At 36.6% G+C, this 25996-nt stretch overlaps 1 protein-coding gene across 15 annotated transcripts in view; it reads right to left on the bottom strand.

Moving 5' to 3' along the window:
• The window catches only part of PPFIA2 (PTPRF interacting protein alpha 2), a 476082-nt gene extending 452768 nt beyond the window's left edge, over positions 1-23314 (bottom strand). For 6 of the 15 annotated variants that reach the window (XM_067697457.1, XM_067697454.1, XM_067697449.1 and 3 more), the window contains exons 1-2: positions 22453-23308; positions 16704-16954 (exon numbers count right to left, since the gene is read on the bottom strand). In XM_067697457.1, coding sequence (XP_067553558.1) covers positions 16704-16952 — 249 coding nt within the window. In that variant the 5' untranslated portion in view covers positions 16953-16954; positions 22453-23308. Of the gene's footprint in view, positions 1-16703; positions 16955-22452 lie in introns of all 15 variants that reach the window. The other 9 variants (XM_067697456.1, XM_067697448.1, XM_067697445.1 and 6 more) reach the window with 3 other exon arrangements.
• Positions 23315-25996: the final 2682 nt, after the last annotated feature.

Raw genomic sequence — 25996 nt, forward strand, 5'->3', positions numbered from 1 at the left:
ATTTCACTTAGCATAATGCCCTCAAGGTCCATCCATGTTGTTGCAAATGGCAGGATTTCCTTCTTTCTCATGACTGAACAGTATTCCTTCATGTATATATCACATCTTCTTTATCCATTCATTTGCTAACAGACACTTAGGTTGTTTCCATATCTTGGCTATTGTGAGTAATGCTGCAATGAACATGGGAATGCAGATATCTCTTTTTGAGGTCCTGATTTCATTTCCTTTGGATATATATCCAGGAGTGGATTGCTGGATTATATGATAATTCTGTTTTTACTTTTTAGAGGAACCTCCATACTCTTTTCCATAGTGAGTGTACCAATTTTGTTGGTGCTGCAACTTGTCCACTGGAAACCTGGACTTCCATAAAGGCTCTCTTGATTATTGGTGATTGTCTAAGACATTGTTCTCCAGTGTCTTCTGGACCCCAGCCAAGAGGGGCTGGAGACAGTTCACAGGCCACTGCAGGGTCCACAGCTGGGACCAGGGTCTATATGTCTATTACTCAATACATAGTGGGTGAGACTCCTCCCAGATCTCTTGGCATATAGTGCTGAATCCCACAGCTTCCACAAAGGCACTTTAATCCATGAATGGAATGCCAAATTGTTGTTGTTGAGGGGGCAGTTTGAGTGAGGGACTATTATTAGACTATGTTGTTGACATCACTTTCTGTTTAGGAATATTTTAATTATCTTATTATTGAATTGTGAGAGTTCCTATTATATCCTGAGTACAAGTCCTTTATCAGATAAATAATTTGGGAATGTTTTCTTCTAGTTGTCTTTGTCTTTTTATTTTTCTTTATGGTGGCTTATAAAGTATCCATTTTAAAATTTTGATGAAGTCCAATATATCAGTTTTAATGGATTATGTTTATAGTGCCATGTATCTTTGCCTAATCCAAGGTCTCAAAGATTCTCTCCAATTTTTCTTCTTCTAAAATGCATACTGTTTTGCTCTAACATTTAGGTCTCTGGGCCATTTTGAGTTAAGTTTTGTGTATGGTATGGGGTAAGAATCTAAATTAATATTTTTATGTGAATATCCAATTATCCCAGCATTTTTTGTTGAAAAGTCTATATTTTCCACATTAAACTGTCTTGGTATATTTGTTAAAAATCAATTGACCATAAATCTAAGAATTTTGTTTGGTACTTTCTCTTGTCTTCCATTGTTCTATCCATATGTCTGTGCTTAATCTATTTTAAGGATATGTTTATCCTTAAGCTATCTTTTTTGTGGTACGCGGGCCTCTCACTGTTGTGGCCTCTCCCGTTGCGGAGCACAGGCTCTGGACGCACAGGCTTAGCGGCCGTGGTTCACGGGCCCAGCCGCTCCACGGCATGTGGGATCCTCCCGTACCGGAGCACGAACCCGTGTTCCCTGCATCGGCAGGCGGACTCTCCACCACTGCGCCACCAGGGAAGCCCAAGCTATCTTGATTACAGCACTTTTAGACTAAGTTGTGAAATCAATAAGTGTAAGTCCTTCAATTTGTTATTATGTTTCAAGATTGTTTGGGCTATTCAGTGTTCTTTGCCTTTTCATGTAAAATTTAGAATCACCTTCTCCCTTCCTGCAAAATAGGCTGCTGACATTTTTGATAGGAATTGTGCTCAGTATATAGATCAATGTGTGCATATGTGTTGTATTAATTTTGAGTCTTCCAAAACATGAACATAGAATGTCTCTCCCTGTTTAGATCTCTTTAATTTTTATTAGCAATATTTTATAATTTTCAGTGTGTGTTTTCAGTATTCAGTTTCAGTACATATAAAGTTATGTATTTTGTTAAATTTATTCTCAATTATTTTGACTTTATTGTGGATGGAACTGTTTTCTTAATTTATTTTTTTACTTTTTGATACTAGATAGAAACAGTCAATGTTTGCATATTCATCTTTTATTCTGTGACCTTGCTGAACTAGTTTATTGGTTCTAGTAGTTTTGGAGGTTTTTTGTTTGTTTTTTGTTTTCTTTTTGTGGACATGGAAGCATTTTAAGAAAGGGAGTAGCATACTCATATTAGAATTTTAAATAGATAATTTTGCAGCTGTGTGGAGGACGTATTAGAAGGAGGAAATGCTGGAGGAAAAGAGATGATTTTTCAACACTGTTGCAATAGTTACTGACAACCAGAATCCAGCAGGAATATGTAACAAAACTAGGAATACATCAGAAAATGAATTAAGAAAGATAATTGATTACTATTTTTCACAGTACTGGGCATGTTTATTTTAAGAAAATTGCTTTAAGCTGTCTTTTCAATTAAGTACATTATTGAGCTCATTAAAGCTTATAGCCTTCTGCTTCTAATAATGGCATCTGCAAGTTGAATGAGCTTTGCTGATAAGAAAAACTACAAATATTACACATTAAAAAAAATTGGTTTACTTATGATCTAATACAATAAGATCAAATAAATAAATAAATAAAGGTACAAATAAGATTCCTGATAAATCATAAAGAGACAAAGGGATAGAAAATAAAGAAAGGGTATATGAGGCATAGAATACAAAATGAGAATAAGCATACAGGAAGTAGAATTCAAGAATTAAAGGAAAAACAGAATTTGACGGTAGCAATGATTTCTAAAAATGAATAAGAATTTTCCCAAAATAATAAAAGGCATTAAGTTACAGTGTCAGTAATACCTATGAACACAAAACAGGAAAAAATAAATACATTTTATTGTAAGATCATCATAGTAAAACTTCTTAAAAAAAAGAAACATTCTTTAAAGCAGCCAAAAGGAAAAACAAAAAAAAGTACAATTTATTCTCAAGGAGGCAACAATTAAATTGGCTACTGCCTTTTCAATAGCAACAATGAAGTTCAAAATAAAATGATATGTTAAAAGTGCCAAAAGAAAATACCACTAACCTAAAATTCTATATCTAGCAAAAACATCCTTGAAGAATAAAGGTGAAATAAAGGCATCTTCAGAAAGTCCTAAGCTGAGAAATTACTTATCTTTAGATCTACACTAAAGAAAATATCGAAGGCTGCTTTTCAGGTAGAATAAAAATGACCTCAGATGTAAGATCTGAGATCCAGAAAGAGTGATTAGTAACACAAATGGTAAATGTATAAATAATCTAAGGGAAATATTGCCTCTAGACAGCTACAAAATAATATCTTCACATCATACACATGGAAATATAAGGCAGGAAAAGTACACATTAACATTACACTTTGGAAATGGGAGGGAAGTCCAAAAGGGAGGGGATATCTGTATGTTTATGGCTGATTCATTTTGTTGTGCAGTGGAGACTAACACAACATTGTAAAGCAACCATACTCCAATAAAAATTCATTAAAAACAAACAAAACAAAACATTACACTTTGGTACACTGAAAATGGATGTTGTAATTTATACATTAACTATTAGAAGAAAAGCAAGAGTGTAAAAGTGCCAGAGTAATAGAGGGAGGAAATTGAATGATAAAAAATACATAGTTAATCAATTCAAAAGGAGACATGAAATGTTAATAACAGAAATGCAAAACATATAGAGAAAATAAAAAGCCCTTAGTAAGATAGTAGATTAAGTACAAATATACAGGTAATCACAGTAAATATAGAGAGACCAAATAATTTAAAAAGAAAGATTGACAGACTGCATAAAAATAAAATCCAGAAACTATTTGCTATTTGTGATACATGTACAGACAGACACATTGAAAGTAAAAGGATAGAAAAAGATGCACAGTGCAAACACTAACAAAAAAGAAATCTGCTATAATACTATTAAAATCAGACACAATAGAATTTATGAGAAAATGCCTGTCTAGGACACTTCATGATGACATAAGGTTAAATTGGCCATGAAGTTAACAATGATTCAGCTGAATGCAACTAATAAAAGCCTCAAAACATATGCAAAAATTAATAGAATTGTAAAGAGAAATAGGAACTCTATAATCATAGTGGGAGTCATTAAAACTTGTGATTTATACCAACATAGAACTTTAGACTTGGAATTGTAAAATGAAATTACCTTTTTAAAAGAAAAGTTACATTTACTTAGCAATGTTACTTAAAAAAATGTGATTTTAGAAATCACATCTTTTCTATGAAAAAGATGCTAGTAGATAAGTTTCTTCTGTCTCTAGCAGTGTAAACTGCCATGGAATATTTTGTACAGACTGAATATAGTTCATAGGACCACATTCTGATGACAGAGTATATCAGGCAATAAAATCTTTAGATGACATTTTAAATAAGAATTGTTAAATAATATTTCCCGTATATAAAATTAACAATGATAAAATAATATGGCCATTATTTGGAATTAATTGATCATTAGGTGAGAACTTCATCATGAAAAACTTTCAAATTAATAACCAGTATTTTTTTAACTTAGTCAATTAAAAATCTATAAGTCATCAAAACATGAGTGAATTTTCTAAACTCTTAACAGGAATAGAAAAAAATTTGAGCCAAAATATATATCTTAAAGCAGCTTACCGTAAAAGTGGGCATAAAAAGAATCATAGGTAAAAATAACCAGAAAAATTAGTTTACTGTAGAACATTGTGATGTCAAATTCTAATCATTCCCATTCTTCAGCAATTTCCTCTAACATCAAAATTAACATGGGCTTGCAGTCAAAGAAACATTTCAAAGCGGAAATTTTCTTCTGCCAAGGTACTTGAGGAATAACTGTTAATTCTTATACCTGCCTTTGAAAGGGACCTGAGATCTGATCTCTTGAACACCTCCTGGGAGGGGTGGGAGGAGGGGATAAGAGCCAAGAGAGATGAGATTTACTTTGTTCCCATAGCACCCATTCCAAGTTCCAGGATAAGGGATCTCACTTTATGGGAGGCAAAAAAGAGTTTAAAAATTTCATTTTGGGAGAAATGTGTCATAATTCAAGGATCAAGAAAGAAATTACCTATTATTCAGAATCTCACTCAATAAATTCTGTCATGTTTGGGGGAAATTAGTAGACTTTTATGTAAAAAAATCACTAGAACCACAAATAAAACTTGGATTAGAATACAAAGTATAATTTAAAATTCAAGTCCTATGTACCTTTGGCCTGCTATTCTTCAATAAGATTAAATCACATAATCTTTAAGACTGTTAAGTAATCAGACAAGAAATTTTAAGGGCTTACTAAGGGCCATGCAGCATAAGCTAACACAGAGCTACTATTTTGTAAACTAATTAAATTGCAGAGGTCAATACAAAGATGTATGATATAATTAGCTAGTGTGTGATAGTCATGTTTTAAAAGAATTCCACAACTGTAGTTCTAAACTCTCTCTCTTTTCCCAAACTACAGCATTTTTATGGCTGCTACCTAGCTTTGAGCCATAAGGCTCTGAAGAGAAATATCCAGTAAAAAGTAAATAGTGTGAATTTCAACACCTTTGTTACTGAATCTAGATTTTCTCTTCAAAGATTAACAAAAAACAAACGAATCATATGCATGCTAATATTAAGTATACCAAAGTAGACTATAAAATTTATTGGAAAACTCAGGTTAGAAATTCATCTTGAGAATACTAATGGCTTTTTTCTCTTAATATTTATTTTTAGAGAATGAGAATGAGAGCAAGCAAAACAATAAATAAATAAACTGCTTCAAAGATAAAAACTAACCCAAACATTCTACTTTTATCTTTGTTTTTCCATGAAATGAAAGTCAGATATAGATGTCAAACAGTGGTAGTAGTTTTGTAACATCACAAAACTATTTATACTATTTCTTTTATGAAAGCTGGCTTAATTTAGGAAGTAAACTCCTTAGTAAAAGAGCATGAAAAATGTGAAAAGAAATGAAGTTTGAAGTCAAAAGAACTTGGAGTAATATCCTTATTCATACCTTCAAAGCAAGTCATTTACATTCTAAGCTCCCATGCTCTGATTTGTAAAATATTCAAAATGCCACCACCTCTTGATATAAAACTCACTTCATTCTGGAAGGGGCTTTGAGGTGTAATATTAACACCAGACTCATATATACTATGACTTTAACATTATAAACACTTCAGCCATAAGGCTTTATAAATTGTATTTGTTTTATCAAGATATTTAATATATGCTAACATGTTTATGACTATATGACTTGCCATATAAGTACAAAATATAGAGAATGTGTTCAAAAAGCAAAGGAATACTTTTTGCTTTCATTTTATTATTTGGTTTTTTTGAACAACAACTAAATGCCAGATACTGTTGTAGGCAGAAAACACAGCTGTGAACCGGTAAAAAAGAATCCCCTGGCTTCACGGAATAGAATCTAGTGAGGGAGAAGGAGATAATAAACAAGACAAAGAAATAAAATATGCACTGTGTTGGATGGTTATAAGTGCTATGGAGTAAAAGCAGAGAAGAAGGACTGGGAGTATTAAGGAGGGGGCTATTATAATTTTAAATGAGTGATCAGTCATGGCCTCACTGAGAAGGTGATATCTGAGTAAAGCCCAGAATGAGTTGAGGGAGCAAGTCACATGGTTTTATGGGGAGGCAACTTTCCCAGGCCTAGGGAAGAGCCAGGGCAAAGTCCCTAAGGCAGTTGAATGCCTGACTTGTTGAAAAACAAGAACATCAGGATGGTAGGAGTAGAGTAAGTGAGCTAGACAATAGCAGGAGATGATATCAGACGGATAAAGAGGAGGAGGCAGAGATGTTAGACCTTTGAACCAGTTTAAAGACCTGGGATTTTACACTGAGATGGAAAAGCATTTCAGAGAATTGAGCAGATGTGAAACAAAATCTGACCTACCTTTTATCAGAATCAGGATCTCTCTTGCTGTTGTTTTTGCAGTAAACTGATAAGGTACGTGGATACAAGCAAGGAGACTAGTTAGCAAAATCCTAATCTCTTGGAAAAGATGGTGACTCTTAAGATGTAGTTGTAGAGGTGATTATAGTGGTTCAAGTCTACACATACTTTGAAGATAGAACTGAGAGGCTTAACTGCTAAACTGAATACAGAATGTGAAAGAAATAAGACACCAAGGTTTTGGCTTAAGCCCACATAAGATTGACATTGCTATTAACTGAGATGCAGAAGACTAAATGAAGATCATGAACGCAGTTTTGGACATGTTAAATTTCTGCATTTGACAGCATGAGTCTGAAGGTCAGAGGAAATGTCTGGATTAAAAACGTAAATTCCGGAGTCACCAACATTTAGATGGTATTTAAAACCAGGAGATGGAAGGGATCATCAGTGGTGTCAATAGAGATAGAAAGAGAAAAGGTACAGGTATTGAGACCTGGAGTAATCAAGTATTAATGAGTCAGGAGTATGAGAAGTAACTAACAATAAAGACTGAGGAATGACCAGTGAGGTAGGAGAACAACCAGGCAAGTGAGCTGTCCTAGAGCCAAACGAAGAAAGTACAAGAAAAGTGTCTAATGATAAACAAGAATGGAGACTGAGAATTGATCACTGCATTTACCAATATGGAAGCTATAGATAATGTTTGCAAGAGCATTTTAGATGAAGTTGATGTGGTGAATGCCTGAGTGGCATAGATTCAAGAGAAGTGAGAGGAGAGAAATTAGAACAAGTATAGGAAAAGAAATTTTTAACTTTCTCTGTAAAGGGAAAGATAAATGGGGTGGTAGCTTGGTAGAGCATGGTTGTTAATAGATTTTTTAAATGGGAGAAATATAAGCATATTTAATATTATTTGTTATAATCCATTACAGATGGAAACATTGATGATGTAGGAAAAAGAGGGAAAACGTTTTGTCCTAGAATAGCAAGGGGGGGGGGGAGATCTAGAACACAAAAGAGGGAACTGGCCTATTCTAGGAACATGGACCGTTCATCACAGTAGAGAATAAAAGGCAATAAAATAACTAGAAACAATAGTTTCAGAGAATTTACAAATAAATATAATATTCAGTGGATTATAGGCATTGTATTCTTATTACCACAGCATATTCCTAGAAACCATAATTGGCCAAGGTCTTAAAATAAAAAATATATATATGTATACTGTAAACACAGAACCTGACACAGAGCAGGCCCTAAAATATTTGTTGAATAAATAATAATTGTGTATTAAATGACTATGAATAAATTAATAAAGCTAAGGTGCATACCCTTTATAATCATTTGAAATTGGCAAAAGTATACAACATATTAAGCAGTACTAGAATTCCATCTTTTATATGTAAGTAAACAGAAGCCTGAGAAGTTCAATCATTTTCTGTTGTCACAGAGTTTGGCAAAATTGAAACTGAAATCCAGGTATTGTAATTTCTAGTTAAATACTCTTCCCTGAAGCCTATACTGTCTTGCTTATTAACTTAAAAAAAGGCACATAAAAAGGCAAATTCATGGTATCATAAATATGAGGATTGGGATCCTTGAATAATTATATTCAGTATAATTATACCAACTCTAATAATCATTTCACATTTCATTAATGATAATTTTATTTTAATAAAATTTTCCTTATTAGAACTTAGGAGTAGTCCTGATAAGTGCTTTCAGTGGCCCATGTCTCTTAAAGGTTTCTACAGAAGTTTAATACTTCTTTAAATCTAGATGAACATAATGAAGTAAAGAAGATGGCTTAGAATAAAACAAAAGTAAGCCATGAATGGAATCCTGTTTGAATAGGTTACTTAACCTAGTAAGTTTCAGTTTTTATCATCTCTAAAATGAGAATAATAATAACCACCACAATTGGAATGTTTTGAGGATTAACTGAGATAATACATCTAACCAGTTTAATGAAAGAGCTGGTTTCAGAAATGAATATTATTACATCTCCTCTGATTCCCTCAGGTGAAGAAATTAACCCCAAATGAAATTTCAGCCAGATGTCTTAGCTTTTCTGCTCATGTTTAGAAAATAAACCATCTGTCCTTTTGTTATGAAATTATGCAGTCTAACAATTTCATAGTTCTGGTTCAATACAGGGCTGCATAATATACTAGTTCTGAGCTCCTATCCAACCTAAAGATGTGCTATCCCCCACCCCTCACACATACTTCAAAGCTTGAAACGAGCCTGAACTAGGTCTGAATTAGAGGATGAGGGCATGGTGGTCTCTCTTTACTCTGACATCCCCCACCCATAGCAACAGTTTCTGACCCTTCTAAGAATCAGGGCCAGGGAAGGAGAAATTGGGGAGACAGATCACAGTGGTATGGGCTGACCTAGTTGTCATCTATGATCAGGGCTTTCTGAATGGCAAATACACAATCAATGAGCCTTCTTCTGGGGCGTGTTCCTGGCTTTCTCAAAGAACCCCTCTGTAGGTTCTTCCCCGGTTTTACTTGACTTGCTCTCAGTCTCTTCTCTGAAATCAGTCTCCCAATTTGTTACTCATTGTTCACCATTTAGAAACCTGGGCTTCTAACAGTCTACTAAGTCTGTGGGTTTACACAAAGATAACCCTAAGTAATATCCCCTTTTGAGGGAACCATTTGCTCTTCAAAAAATTAACCTTTGTGTTGATATTGGAGGAGTTGCAGTTTATCTGAGAAATGACTCTTCAATCTGCTGTAGAGGCAGGGGCATCTCCAGCCATGGCTGTGACTTTTAGACTTCAGCCTCTATATCCTTCAGCTTCTGGAGGAAACACATCAAGCTCAGAATGTTTCCCCTGAAGCCCTTCTCACTTGGCTAAGTTGAATAGGAATCACCCCATGCCTCATACATGGAGTAGGAGATTATGCACAGCAGACCAACAGCTATGCGAAACAGTTCTGTCTCTCTTTTAGCTTTATCAACCTTTGTAGAGTCTTAAAATAGAGTTTTACCTAATACTGGATTTATTAGTTGGATTATATGTTAGCACATCCTGCAAATAAAGTCTTGTACCTCACTTATTTAGCCTCCCCTCAAACAGAAAGACTTCATTTTAATATCTGGATGCTTAAATAAAAACATTGCCTGGTATAGGCAGAGTGTTCAGAAATGTTAGCTATTACTATCATTCATCTTCTATTTATTATTTAACATTTAAAAAGTGGCAGATGAGGAATTGCTCACAGAAAAAAATTATGAGAAAAAAGTCAAAAAGACTTAAGAATGAAGACAATGTGGTGTCATAAAAGTTAAGAGGGTAAAATAGTTTTTTGGGTTTTTTTTTGTTTGGGGAGGTAATTTTTGAGAAGGGAGTTAATCACAGTGTCAAATTTTGCAGTGAATTTTAATAAAACAAACCTATTGCATTCATCAATTGGTTACCGGTAGTATAATTTTTAGCAAGGTATTAGAGGAAAAGCCCAACTGCAGTTGCTCAAAAAGTGAATAGAAGATGAAGATATTGAGACAGTGAAAACAGACAAGTTGGGAAATAAAGGAAAATAAAAGAGATTGGTAGCTAAGTGGAGACACAGTGTTAAGGAACTCTTTTATTGGTGTTGTACTTGCTATCATTTACTTTTAAGGAACAGATTTGAATATGTTACCAAAAAGCCAGCTGAGAGGGAGAGGGAGAAATTGAAGATGCTGGAGACAAAAAAAATCAAAGGAGGAGATGAAAAGGAGGGGATCAAGGATTTGGAGGGAAGTATTGCTCTTAAACAAGAAAGGCAATGCTTAAGATTGGAGAATATAGGTAAATAAAGACGAGTATGGGTATAAATAAGTGTATGGGGGTATGTGGGAAAAGAGTGAGTACTGAAGAACAACATACCTTGTAGCCTATGAGGGGAATGGTTATGAAGAATTAAGGACATGGGAATTTCAAGATGAAATAATTAATAGAATAACTTGGCACAAAGATGCCAAGGAACATGAAGAATGAAAGAGGATCACTAGATTTGCAAAATGTGTACCCATTGGTGGCATACAGGAGTGTAGTTTTAGGAGAATGGTGATGAGAGAAGCCTGATTATAAGGGTTAAAAAAGAAAAGAGAGGGACTTCTCTGGCAGTCCAGTGGTTAGGACTCCACACTTCCACTGCAGGAGGCATGGGTTCGATCCCTGGTGAGGGAACTAAGATCCTGCATGCTGCACGACATGACCACACCAAAAAAAAGAGATATAAAGAAAGACAAATAAAGGGTTATAAATAACAGGAAATAAAGGCTGCAGATAAATACCATTTCATTTGGCCAGGGGAAAAATACCTAACTGGAAAAAAGAGAAACACATTAAGAATAGAATAACTATAATCAGAGGTAGCAAAATATGCAGCATCTTTCTTTTTGACAGGAGCGAGGGATATAACTCTTGTGTATGTGGTGGTGGCATTAGGTTTCATTGAAAAGGAAGGAGCTCAATCCAGATGTTATCTTCTTAGCACAACAGGAAGTGAGGAAGTGAAGAATTGGGGAAAACCATTTAAGAGAGTGTAGTTAGGATTTTTTTTTTTCCTTAAAGAATGATCAATCAAAGAACTTACAAAATTTGATAAAGATTGTGGAGAGTAAGGATTTTTAGTGCTTTCAACTTGTGCTAGTGTTCATTATTACCCAGTAAAACTTCGCAGTTAAGTTTGGCTAAGGATAATGATGATATTATCTATGGTAATAATAACAGCATCAATAGCTGCATGTAACATTTATTGAGCATGTACTATCTGTGAGGCACTGAATTGATCATTTGCCATGTTCCAGCTCATTTATTTCTCATAATGATCCTATGAGGCAGGTTCTATCATTATTTGAACTAAGTACTTTGACCAAGGTTATTAAGCTAGTAAGTAGCAAGCCCAAAAGATACCTAGGTAGAGCGCCTCTAGAATAAAAGTGACTTCTGTAACTCTCTGTAAGTTTCACTTAAATATTTGGTATTTTAAGATGTTAAAATATAAATGTATCCCTCTTCTCCACAAGTAGCCTCTTTTAACTTAATTCCTCATCAGAATATATACTGGCACATCCCAGTTTATGAAAAATACCAGGTGACATTTTATAATGTTTAGGGTTTCTGAAGCACATACACACACCTCCTTTTAACTACTCCTAGGGTAGATATCATCCCCTCCTTCTAATTAAGGAAACAGAGTTTCAGAGAAGTCAAGTTACTTACCAGTGGTATCTCAGCTAATAAGTGGAAGAACTCCAATTCAAATTCAGATCTTCTAACTCAAGTCCAAAGTCATGGCCATTTAGTTCATTATCTGGCTATGTCCATTCTTTCCCCTCAACATTCTTTACATTAACATGTCTTTCTTAATTTCAAGGTTCACAATCCTATTTCAAATTCCCACACCTCACCAGAACTATTACATTATCACAATAAGCTCTCCTAACATAAATAATGACCAAAATGATGTTAACTGTGTTTCATCTGTCTTTGTAATTTTTCCACGTGATGCTGCATTGCTTCGCACTCTGTCTCTGGGCTTGGTCAAGGGGTATTACAAAAAAAAAGAAAAAAAGACCCAAGCAGAAGCTTAAAAGTACTTGCTTGTTTCTGCTTTGCTCTTACTCCTTTGCCATCACCATGAAAACATGCAAAGACTAGCCTATTGAAGGATTAGACACATGAATAGAGTTGAGGGGCCCCTGTTGGTGCAGCTAAGGCCATCCTAGATCAGAAAGCCAGTTAACATACAGTTGACTGAGCCAACTTTCAGCCAACCAGTGGCATAGTGAGCCCAGCCAAGATCAGTCCAAGTCAAGGTCAGCTGAATTCCATAAACCCAATATTTTGCATGACAATGAGGTTTTGTGTCGTTTGTTACATAGCATTATTTTAGCCATAGATAACTGATACATGAGTATTATATAACCTATCCTAAATCAAAATGGCAGAACATTATTCCTTCATTATTGCCTTATCATGTCACTAGTTCACTCAAACTTCTACTGCTTACCAAGTATACAAATGTCTGTCCTTAGCTTCCACCACACATATGAACAGGTTGCAATCCTCCACTGTCACTATACAAAACCTCATTCCTACCCTACAGCCCTTCAACAAACAATCTGTTAGTTACTCTCCTTATTTAATTCCTATTTACTCTTCTCTTTTTAACTAGGTATACTGCTAGATCAACTGTCTCCTTTACGCAAATTAGGAACACCAAGCCTAGCCTGGAAAGCAGAACACAGGCTGAATTTTTTTTTTTTTTTTTTTTTGCGGTACGCGGGCTTCTCACTGCTGTGGCCTCTCCTGTTGCGGAGCACAGGCTCCGGATGCGCAGGCTCAGCGGCCATGGCTCATGGGCCCAGCCGCTCCGCGGCATGTAGGATCCTCCCGGACCGGGGCATGAACCCGTGTCCCCTACATCGGCAGGCGGACTCTCAACCACTGCGCCACCAGGGAAGCCACCACAGGCTGACTTTTAATCCCCCACATGTCCTTAAGCAGGGTCCTCTATGCACAACTGTACTGCCTGACGTGAAATACCCTCTAGCCCTTTCTAACCTTTTCTTAAAAATACGTCTTTAATATCACTTTCCACATGAAACTTTCTGTAGTTAATAACATATCAGTATTATGGTGCAAATACTTTCAGTACTTCTATAATCTTCTGGTACTGTATTAATTTGGATCCATTTATATCTATTTCCTAAGTTCTGTGGGAACCAAACTATGTTCCTTTTTTTCTATCCCCTTTACAACATATGTAATCATTTAATAATACACAGAAGACCCTTAATATATGCTAAATCAGATGCTGAAAAGAAATTTTAAACTTTTATATCTAATGACTTTTTGCAATGGAAGTTTCACTCCCCTTACCTCTCCTTTAAGTATTCTTAGTGAACATATTAGTAATTGGTAAATATTTGCTCTGTTTTCAAAAATGTTAAAGACTGTTTATTTTATCAGTATTCCTAGCAAATTGTTCTAATACTCATTGACATACATATGCAGAAATTAGTTCATCTTTAGCATTCTGGATAAAACAAATGCAAGCATTTACATATTTAATGCCTTGTAAATAAATGCCTCAATTACTTATATTACTTTCTTTAATCATCACAAACTACCTTGTGATGTATTAATATTAACCACTTTTTGTAGCATGTCAGTTTGAAGTCCTGACTCAAGCTGATAATGTATGATAGAAACACATTACAAACCAGATCTTCCTATGTCAATTTTTTTCCTCTTTCTACATCAAAATGCATATACATTTAATTTAGTTTTACTTTAAAAGCCCTCACTATGGACCTGGTACTCTGCTGATCCAGAGGGTTGTAGGTGATTGAGATATACTCCTGTTCTCAAGGAGCTTATAGTCTAGGGTGGGAAACAGACACATAAACAGATAATGTAATGATAAAATGATAAGGGTAAGAAACACAGAAGACATGTATTTGGGGATTCAGAAAAGACTTCCTAGAACAGACAAAGTCTTGGCTAGGATGAGAAATGAACCAGACAGAGATATTGAGGAAGAACTTATGGGCAGAAAGGAATATGCTTGAAGGAAAAAGACTGGAATAGCATGATGTTTGTCAGCACACAGCAAGCAGTGTGCTATTATTCAAGCAAACAATGTGACACATTTACAAAAGTGGGAATGTTAGGACATAGAGCGAAAAAGAAATTAAGGGTCAGGTGCCAAAGAACAGAAAAGAATAGAGAGATCTGAGGATTATTTAAGAGAAAAAAAACAGTATGGCCCAATTCAGAGATGGTGAAGAAAGCAATCAGCTATGAGGACTCTCAGGTGTCTGGGTGAGGAGTTAGAGCAGATTTGGTCCAGTGGGAGGCAGATGATAACTGAGTTTGGACATGTTGAATCTCAGGTTCCATGGAACATTAAATGGATCTGTGCATTAGAAAGGTAGAAAATCGGTGTATAGCTTAGAAACATCAGGCCTAGAATGTGGAATGATGTGGAATTATCAGTCCTTGTTAAACAGTTACACTCCATCACATAATGAAAAAGTAAACAATATGGCTACAAAATATTTACATGGTTAGGATTACTAAAATCACTGCTGCATGTGTTCATAAAAAATGTTATAGGAGAGAAATGACTAAAGCAAAGCACTAAATCATCAACAGCTAAAAAATATTGTATAGGCAGTTGAAAACATGATATGTCATAAAGTTTGACTCTGCTTTGAATTCTGTCCCATGTTTGCTAAAACAAATTTTACTTTTATGTTATTGTAGTAGTAGTTTTCAATTTTACATACTTTATTTCTGCCTCAAAACTCACATTTATGGGAGTCATTTTCTCCTTCCAGGTAAATGTCAAATGAAATGCCACCAAACAGCGCAGGTACATTGCTCACAAACTATTTTAAAAGATTCAAAGATACCAATTGAAGAAGAATTTTATATTCCTCTATTACTTGCAAAAAACTTATAGCCCTAAAGTTACAGATGAGGTTATTAAATACTTGCTTTAACAAATGACAGGACCATCACTATCTTTGAGGACCTGTGGATTGCTAGGGGTATTAAATATTTCTAATAGTAGAATACAAATAAATATTGAAAAAATGTGTCAAAGTATTTATAAAAGAGATTGGAACTATAACCATCTAAATGTACAGGCTCATAATCCCTAATCTTTAATTCCAAAACTCAAATACTCTGAAAACTGATATTTATTTGTAAGTATATTGCAAACTTGATTGGTGGCAAAACCAGACCTTACTAACATGAGGTCATTTATAGTCTTTATATTTTCCACACAGTAGGAATATTCATAGAATTCTCTTCAGAAATATGAAAGTGTATAATTATAGGGTGCTTCCCAGAATCTGGCTAGTGGAGTGTTCCATAGGATACATTGTACACATACAAAAATTGGGGAAACTCTAAACTTTAAAACACAAGGGGTTTAGATAAGAGATTGTGCACCAGTATAATTAAAATTCAAGGGGCTTCCCTGGTGGCACAGTGGTTGAGAGTCCGCCTGCCGATGCAGGGGACATGGGTTCGTGCCCCAGTCCGGGAAGATCACACATGCCGCGGAGCGGCTGGGCCCGTGAGCCATGGCCGCTGAGCCTGCGCTTCCGGAGCCTGTGCTCCACAATGGGAGAGGCCGCGGCAGTGAGAGGCCCGCGTACCACAAAAAAAAAAAGTTATTTTTTATAATATTACTACATATAATAGTAATATTATTATTACATATACATAATGCATATAACATGTTATTACATAGTACATATAAAATAATTATTTTATAAATATTTACTTATAAAATAAAATTGTTAAAATCTAACAATTTTAAGTTTGTGAGAATAAAGCTGAACTTTTGCCTTTTCTCCTATTTCCAAAATATATTTTTTTTAAAAAAGAAACTGGTCAAAATGTTGTTTTCAGAAGAGAGGGTAATACATCAATAAGTTCAAGAATTTTAAGCAGGTGTCAGGCATTATTAAAGAAAGACAAATAAAAAATATTGGACAGCAGACTTCCAGAGTACTATTATTTCCAAAGACAGACTACATAACTGAAAATGTAAAATACATATTTCCAAATGTCATAATAGTGTTTAAAAAGTAAGAAGGAGAAAGCTATTCCCACATTCTTGTAATTAAAAGCTGATCAACAGGTAATTTTCTACCTCCACCAAAAAAAACAGATAAAATTTTCAAGAGAAAGACCAGATGGGAACTCATGTTTCAAATCCCCCACCACCGAAGTACCACAATTTTGTTTGAGGCAAGGTTGCACGTGAATTAATTATGTATTCTTAAGTTTTTCTCACCAAAATTTGCATATCATATCTACTAAGGGCAAAAGTAATTTTAAGAATGGGAATAAAGCAAAGCTTATTTAAGTCTTATCACATTTTCAGTTGCAGTAGGAAGGACAGAAGCTCCCAGGAGGCATACCTGTGGCAGGGCTGAATTGAGCTGTCTCTGGAGCGAATCTCTGTCATAGATGACATCCTGCAGTCTTTGCTGGGCAAGTGAGAGGCTTTCTTGGGTTTCCCGAAGGGTGTCTAGAAGACGATCCCTTTCATCTAGCATATTCACCATCAGCTGCTCAAAATGGGAGTCTGAGTCCGAGCCACTGCTTTGGGACCCCCTTTGGCTCATTGGGGTGTCCTCATTAATTGTGGGCATCACTTCACACATCATTGCTTAAAGAAAGTAAAAGGGAGGGAAGTCTTAGTAAAAAAATGATTTCCAGTAATCCCACCTGACCCTCAACTCTCCAAACTCTTTGCAACTCATCAACCTAATTGTCTATTTCTCCTCTACCCACTTCCCCAATTCCAATGATGCTAAAAGTTTTGACCTCAATGAAATATGGTTCACTGACTTCCTCCATCTAACATGCTTTCTCTTTTCATGACAGTCTAAATATCTCCTACCTACAAAACGCAGCTTGATTTAACCTACTTCTCAAAGTTTTTTCATGATTAACCCCACCTAATTCAGTTTATAATAAGATGTTACTAAGCTTATTAATTGATCACCTTTCTTTCCCTGCAAGTTTACAAATCACTTATAGCTAATACCTCCATCTTACCCTTATTCGTTATTATGTTGTTAACAGCAAGCATAGTGTTTGGCATTTAACAGGTGGGAAGTAAATGATGTTTGTATTAAATAATTGAATGAATTAATGTTCATTCTGTCATTTAGAAAATCCCCAAATAATTGAGTATTCTTTTTATATAAAAATTAGCTTTTACTTTTTAATTTTATTAATTTTTTTCATACAACTAACTTAAAGCTTCTTGACTTTACACCTCCCATTTTATTATTGGATTGGCCAAAAAGTTTCTTTAGTTGTTAAGTAAAAATAAAAGACACATTTTTCATTTTCAACAAGAACTTTATTGAACGTATTTACCCTTTTGTACCACTACCTTCTGCCATTTTTCAGGCAACTTCATAATTCCATCTTCCCAAAACATTTTATCTTTTTGAGCAAAGAACTGTTCCAGGTGTGTTTTACAGTCTTCCAGGGAATTGAAATTTTTTCCATTAAGAGAATTTTGTAAAGACCTAAGTAAATCGAAATCTGAAGGTGCAATGTCTGGTGAATACGGCGGATGAATCAGAACTTCCCAGCCAAGCTGTAACAGTTTTTGCCTGGTCATCAAAGAAATATGCAGTCTTGCATTATCCTGATGGAAGATTATGCGTTGTCTGTTGACTAATTCTGGACTCTTTTCGTCAAGTGCTGCTTTCAGTTGGTCTAATTGGGAGCAGTACTTGTTGGAATTAATCATTTGGTTTTCTGGAAGAAGCTCATAATAGAGGACTCCCTTCCAATCCCACCAGATACACAACATCACCTTCTTTGGATGAAGACTGGACTTTGGTGTGGTTGGTGGTGGTTCATTTCACTTACCCCACAGTCTCTTCTGCTCCACATTATTGTACAGTATCCACTTTTCATCGCCTGTCATAATTTGTTTTAAAAACGGAACATTTTCATTACGTTTAAGTAGAGAATCGCATGCAGTCAAGAAGGTTTTCTTAACTTATGTGGAACCCAAACATCAAAGTGATTAACATAACCAAGCTGGTGAAAATGATTTTCGATGCTTGATTTGGATATTTTGAGTATGTCGGCTATCTCCTGCATGGTATAACGTTGATTGTTCTCAATTAATGACTCGATTTGATCGCTATCAACTTCAACTGGTCTACCAGACCGTGGTGCATCGTCCAGTGAGAAACCTCCAGCACAAAACTTTGCAAACCACTTTTGACACGTTCAGTCAGTCACAGCACCTTCTCCATACACTGCACAAATCTTTTTTTTTTTTGCATATCGGTTGCGTTTTTACCTTTCTTGAAATAATAAAGCATAATATGCCAAAAATGTTGCTTTTTTTCCTTCCATCTTCAATATTAAAATGACTACACAGAAATTCACCAATTTTGATAAGGTTTTTTTTAAATGCACACTAATATGACAGCTGCCACATACAGTCTAACAAAATTGTTTTGAATGAAGTCAAAGATAACTAATCGCTACTAGAGCCAGCTTATGGAAAAAACGAACGAACATTTTGGCCAACCCATTAATTTTATATACTCTCTTCCTGAATTCCTACAGTAGTCTACACAGAGTAGACAAGTGATTCTGACTGAATTAGACATATGCTTTATGAAATAGACTGAGATGCATAAATTTGTTTAGGTTATTATACTACCAATTACACTTATTCCTTTGTTTCCTGTGAGCTGCTTTGTCTGGTTTCCATCCAAACAATACAAACTAACACTCTTTCAAATATTCCACAGAACAGATGCCATAAATTACATTAGCTAATGTAGCAACTTCACATCCTAACTGCTAATCAGGAGTCAGTCATAAAATAAATGAACTGTTCAGAATATTTTTAAATTATTTATTTAAAATAGAAAACACAGACATTAAGATGTAACATTGACCTGTTGTGTAGCATTTTAAAAATCAGAAATTATCTTATTTTCTCTTTTCTATCTTATGTTTTTTAAAAAAATCAAATCCATCTCAATTTTAGTTGTTGTACTGAGGCCAGGAGCTGTTAATTAGAGAGCTTGGTTTTGCAGAAGTCTGATGTGGAGAAAGGCTGGTTTGGCTGTTGATCCTGGAGCATTCTTTGGTTTTATAATACATTGTCAATTCATTTTTCTGCCTACATATTCCTGTCCTTGGGGAAAGTATTTCTGGTGATATTTTCAAATAAAATATCAAGATTTAACAGCTCAATAGTTAATTATTTTTTATGATTCTTGATATAAATTGGGTTACTGAGGAGAGAATTCAATTATCTGTGAATAATTTGGTCAGGGCCCACTGAAAACCAGGAGAAACTTTTTAAAAGATAAAGGAAAGTATTTTGTATATAGCCTATACAAAAGAATTAAGGCGGTGGTAAATTTTAGAACAATTTGAGGTAATGCTTTGAATTATTGCTCATCATTCAAAACACTGGGCTCCCTGAAGACCAGAACTTGAATTGTTCAATTTCTTATTCACCCTAAAATGTAGAGCAGAGTAGATATATAGGATGTATTTAAACACAGACTCACAACACACACATGTACACACTCACACTCAAACATTTGATATTATTGTTAACCACTTAATGGATGAAAATATATTTTTTGATTTTTTTTTAACCTGAATTTCATTCAGACAATATCACAAAGGTGGAAAAGATGAGACTCTTTTCTAACTGTTACAAATTTTCTTTACATTAATTAAAAAGGAATTGGAAAACAAAAAAAAAATGTTCCAACACATTTAAATATTTAAAGCAATTAGTTCACATACCATGCATAAAATCCACACACTGAACAGCTGTGTCATTCTGAGAAATCATTATAAGAAGCCAATGTTTCTTTTTGACATTTAAGGTTAAAACAAAATACTGGGAGAGGAAATGGTAGCACAGTGACAACCTGTGCCAAAACACTTGTAAGGTTTAAATTTAAGGTTAAACATTTTCAAAACTGTATTTTAAATCATATCCTTCCTGAAGAAAGCTATTAGCCTGCCTCTACTCTGAATTACTTATAACAACTTTAAATTCCAAGGAAAAACATAACTGTAGTGATTACCTCAGCTACAGTTTTCTTCTGAATATTCTACCCTAATTCTAACAAACGTCATCACCGTGAGACATTAGACATTCACAAACTTCAGGATCTTAGATCAGTATAAAAGTTGCTCTTTGATTTAGTTAGTTGAAAGATGCTATGATGGAATTTAGAAAATCTACACTCAAAAGAACTTGATTCAATTTTACTCCCAAGGCATGTGAACCAGAGCAAGTCGCTTCATGTCTCCAAACTTCAGTTTTCTCCTCTGTAAAGTAGGAATAATAATGCAAGCATTTATTTTAGCAAGCCCATTGTAGGGGTCCAATAGGATACCTGACTGAGAACAGATTGTTAATTAATAAAGGACTATTGCAAATTCAAGTATTTCTTTCTATTATAAAATGACCAACATTCACCTTTGCAGAAAGAGTATTTTACCTTTATGATTCATTCTGCTTCCATGCCTAAAGGTTTAATTCCAATGGGTGCTCTAAACTTTTCAAATTTAATTGAAAAAAAAATCAAGCTATGCAAAAGTTACTTAGGAAATAAGATGAATACATGCTTCTTTTTCCTCACAGTCAACCCAAATAAGTAAATCTAAAGTCTTCTTATCAAAATTAGAAGGAAAAAATTTGTCTGCAAAAAATAAGGCCACTTTCATGAGCTAGCTTAGTTTCTTGTAATAAAACAGAATCTTGAGATTCTGTCTAATATAAATTACAAAATAGTTGTATATTCCTTAAAATATAGTACAACTTATTTCCTAAATGCACATTTTTAGGTATTAAAAGCAATTAAAAATCTGTATTCAATGTAAGAGTCAAACACCCTCTTACAGAATGGATGAAATCTGAAGCAACTTGCATAGTACAGAAGGCTATGGTCATTCAACCTCTAGTCTATTTCATATACCGCTTTTAACTTTTAGAATCATTTTCAATATTAAAAACTGCAGTGTACCACATAATTCCTGAAAAACCAGAAAGGGCATACTAACAATTTGCTTTGATATTTGTCTTTTTGTCATCCCCTCCCCAGTCAATTGATATATGGATTATGTTATACTCTTCTAGATGTTGATGCCCCTTTTCATTAAATTACTGAAAGTTTCAAGGTCTAGTTAGAGACATTATTTTGTTGTGAAAAGAAACAAAACAAAACAAAACACCTAGCTGGTTTAATTATCTCAGTGCTTAAATTTAGCTTGAAGAATTTTATACCAGGAAAACCAACTCCCTTTTTCTTAGCACATAACCTTGACTGTCTTCTAAATCCCTCAGATTTCAAAATAAAAGTTTTGAATGCCCACTGGAGTCATTACCCAAGGGCTTTCAAGATCCAGTGTGTTTCTTAGCAATATGTGCTGTTCAAACAGTACCTATTCAGATATGACAGTGCTACAAAAGGCTTTTTTTCTGTCAATGAATCACTTTATTCAAACAGATCTTTAGGATTTAGATCCTACTAGAGAAAAAGATGTAATTATTCTCTGTAGTCAGTTTCTTCTGCAAAGATTTAGTCTTAAGAACTGACCTATCTCCACCTCAGTTAACCCACAAGGAATAATTCGGTGAGAGAAATCCTAGCCATTGTCTGATTACATTACATGAATATTCCTCCTCCTAGTTAACTCTTTGAAGTACCCTGTCCTCAGGAAATATTATTAACCCCTTTAATGGAAGCATTTTGCACTTTCTTTACCCCAGTTAATTTAGAGCTGGCCAAAGACCCTGCACACACCATACGGCGGGCTGGACAGTTCTCTCTCAGCCACACCCCCCCCCACCCCCGCCACCACCCTGAAGAAGTTGACTTCATGATTTCTGCACCAAAACTGTTCATCCTGCCCAACAGGAGACATCCAAGTAGGGAGAAGGTAGAGAAACAGGAGAAGGGAGAGGTTGGGGGTGGAAAGCAAGAGGTACGGAACAGTGATTGACAAGGAGGGAATCTGCATCTCATCTTCCCTGGGGGCGGGGTGGGGCCGGGGTGGTGGTGGTGGTGGGTGGGGGAAGGGGTAAAAAAAATAAAGCCGGGGCCGGGGGCGGGGGGGAACCGTGTAACTCAAATACAGTTTCTGTACCTAATGTCTGTAATTTCGGGTCCTGCTTCTTCAATTGATCACTGACAACCGCAGTCTCCGGCTTGACGAGCGGGGAGGCTCACACCCGGCACTCGTGGACCATTTCCCTAGCAACGCGAGGAGAAAGGTAGCTTAGACAGTCGGGTGCCCCGGCGTCCTCTGGAACGTGCCCCGGCTGGGTGGCGTGGCAGCAGCTCGGCATCTTTCCGTGGCTCCGTCAGCAGCCAAAAGGAGAAGCGTCCATCGGAAAAATGGCATATTACAAATTTTGCTTTGGGAAGCAGAGCTCGGTTCAGACCATTGTCAAAGGGAGGAGAGGGGGAGGCGGCTCTTAAAGCAGCAGCGGCCCGATTGCCCGAACAGCCGCAGCTCCCCGCGTGCTGCTGGAGACCCGGGAAGCCGGCAAGTGGGGACTGGGTTTGACTTGTAGAAACTGAACCAAGCGACGCTGCTCTCCCTCCGCCACCGGGCCACCCAGAGTGTGGCCCCGAAACCTGAGCTTTGGGGAAAGGTGTGAGGACTATCTGGAAGGGAATTTCTCCACCCAGTCACCCACCCGGAGCCCCTCTGGAGTTTATGGCTACCACCAGGAGTTGGAAAGCTAAAGGGAAGCGAGTCCCCAGGGACGCGAGAAGCAGGGCAGGTCCCCTCCTGGCCCCCTGCCTATTTCCAAGCTAGGGTGTCTTATTTCACCTAAAAGAGGTGTTTCTTCTGCAGAAAGGCAAGCAGCCAGCCCCCCTACACCCAGCTTCGCCTCCTAGCCTCTTTGTAAGCCTCTTTGCTGGCATCAGCTGGCCCGTAGAAGCAACCTGCTGGGCGCCGGTGCGGATGCTGTAGCATCTTCTCTCCTTACTAGTCTTGTGCTGTTGTCGCTGCCGCTCCTCCTCCTCTGTCCCTCCACCCCCCGCCCCCCCACCCACTCCTTGGCAGCCACCACCTCCTCTTCCTCTGAAACTAGGGCTTCCCCTGGAAGCTGCTGCAGTGGTTTCCACCGGCCCTTAAATAAATTCTGAAGTAATCACGTCTTTGCTCTCCTCCTCACGCACACGCGCTCGCGGATACACACGACTCCCCCAAAGCCGCTGCCGGCTGGCGCTGGTCCCAGTGCCCCCGGTGAAAGCAAGAACTGGGGATGGGCAGGTGTGAGAAGGGGGTATGTTCTTCCTCGTCCGGGCTTCCCACACACAAAGGTCTCTACAGGAAGGCGTGTGTTGGCCCGCACTGCTGGGGACGGCAACAGGCTTGGGGATCTTTTGGCTGTCTGGCCTTCCGTGCTTGTCATTTCTTGAAGCGGCTTCCTTCTCCCAGGACCAGGGCATGGAAGTCTTGGTTGTAGAGACCTGAGTCAATCTAGGGTGTGGCGGAATCTGTCACTTCTCATTACCTCTCCAGCTCTTTTCCATCCATTGCTTTGGCAATGAGAACTGTATGTTAAGTACTCCTTGCCCGAGTAAATTTCAGCTTTGAGCAAAGTCTGCTCCCTTGATCTTTTCCAGTTCCCCCATTCCTATACACCACTTGAGGTATTCTCCTTTCTTTCTGCCTCTGCTGCCCATTCATATAGACCCATCAGGAATAGGGAAGAAGCAGAAGACAAAACAACTACCTACTCTAAGCAAAAAGGAAAGGTTTCAGTAAGGGAAATTAAGACATCCTAGTTTTAGTGAAAAGGAAGATGGTATGCAAGAAGGAATTGGGAGAAGAGTTCAACATTGAGTATAATTTGGAAGTTAGTACAAATATCCTCATGAGGTAGTGCAATAAACCCAAAAGGTATGTTTCACTTTTGTGTAAAACAAATAGTTCAAAGCTAACTATAGAAATAGTATTCAAACACCAGCTCACTTACATTAAGTTCAGTATTCAGGAAACAGACTATTTTATTTTGGGGGCAGCATTTAATTAAGTTAATGACCTCACAGTAGAATGTGAGCTCAAGCTCACATATTTACCCCCATCTCTTCTAGACTGTTATTCAAATTCTGCATCACAACATAAACATATTTAAATTAAGTATAAGAGTAATATAAAGATTCATTAGATGTCAACTGGAGCACTATCTCTCAAACATAATGTGCATATAGATCACCCATGGATCTTGTTATATTGTTGATTTTGATTCACTAGGACTGGGGTGGACCCTGAGATTCTGCACCTATAACAACTACCAAATGAAACCACACTTTGCATAACAAGTATCTAGATCACCCAAGTAAGCTACCATTTGATGTTGACTTAAATACTCTTTTTTTTTTTTTTCCGGTACGCGGGCCTCTCACTGTTGTGGCCTCTCCCATTGAGGAGCACAGGCTCCAGACGTGCAGGCTTAGTGTCCATGGCTCACGGGCCCAGTCGCTCCACGGCATGTGGGATCCTCCCGGACCGGGGCAGGAACCCGCATACCCTACGTCAGCAGGCGGACTCTCAACCACTGCGCCACCAGGGAAGCCCGACTTAAATACTTTTAACCACAGGAAAACTCGTTAAGTCACGAGGCATCCCAGTCCATTTTCATATAGATCTAATTTAATAATAGCTTTATCATACTAATCATATATCAGTACTCATAACTTTCACTCTCTGGAATTCCCCAGAAGACATAAAATGTTCTTTAAACCTCAGAAACCTTATTTTTAAAGACAGTTGAAATATCTCTTTGTACAAGATTTCCTTCCTTATTAAACCTTGGTTCTAATTTCCTTGGTAATCAACATTTGCCAAGTACAGCCTCAAATGTTGTTAGTATTTCCAAGGAAAGTCTTGATTTGCCTGACTCCTATTCATATATCAAATAGAAATATTAATTCTAAATATAATACCCACATATAATTGACACACAGAGTTAAAAGCTACCTGAGAGTTGATATCACAGAAAGGAACAGTTTGATAATGGATGGCAGGAAACAGTCATGGAGTAAAGAGTATTTTAGTAAGAAGAAATATTCTTAATGGTCATTCTCTGCTTAGAAACTATGTGTTCTCACATTCTCACCCTTAACACCACTGCAAAGAGTGTAAGTAATGTTTAGGCAATGTAGTCATCCCCTACACCAGTTCTTCTAGTTTAGTGGATCTCAAGTTTAGTAAGCAAGAGAATCTCTAGAGGGCTTGTTACAGCACAGATTTCTGGGCCCCATGCCTAGAGTTTCAGATTCAGTAAGTCTGTGATATGGCCAGAGAATTTGCATTTCTAGTAAGTTCCCAGGTAATAGGATACTGTTAGGTCAGGAATCCCACTTTGAGAACACTAAATAAATAAATCTGAAGAAATTTGGGAACAAAATAAGTACAGAACAAGAAAACAACTGATATTTTGCAGTTAAGGCAAAAAGGTCTCCCAAACAAATATAAAACGAATTATTATGCTGAGGTTATCTTCTACTGCTAATGATTTTTGATAGCCAAGGATCAATGATTAAGATGAAATATGCTAGAACAGACTGTATAGCACAGAGAACTCTACTCACTGCTCTATGGTGACCTAAATGGGAAGGAAATCCAGGAAGAGGGGATACATGTATACGTGTGGCTGATTCACTTTGCT

The sequence above is a fragment of the Pseudorca crassidens genome, chromosome 11, assembly GCF_039906515.1.
Source record: "Pseudorca crassidens isolate mPseCra1 chromosome 11, mPseCra1.hap1, whole genome shotgun sequence".
NCBI classification, from domain to species: Eukaryota; Metazoa; Chordata; class Mammalia; order Artiodactyla; family Delphinidae; genus Pseudorca; species Pseudorca crassidens.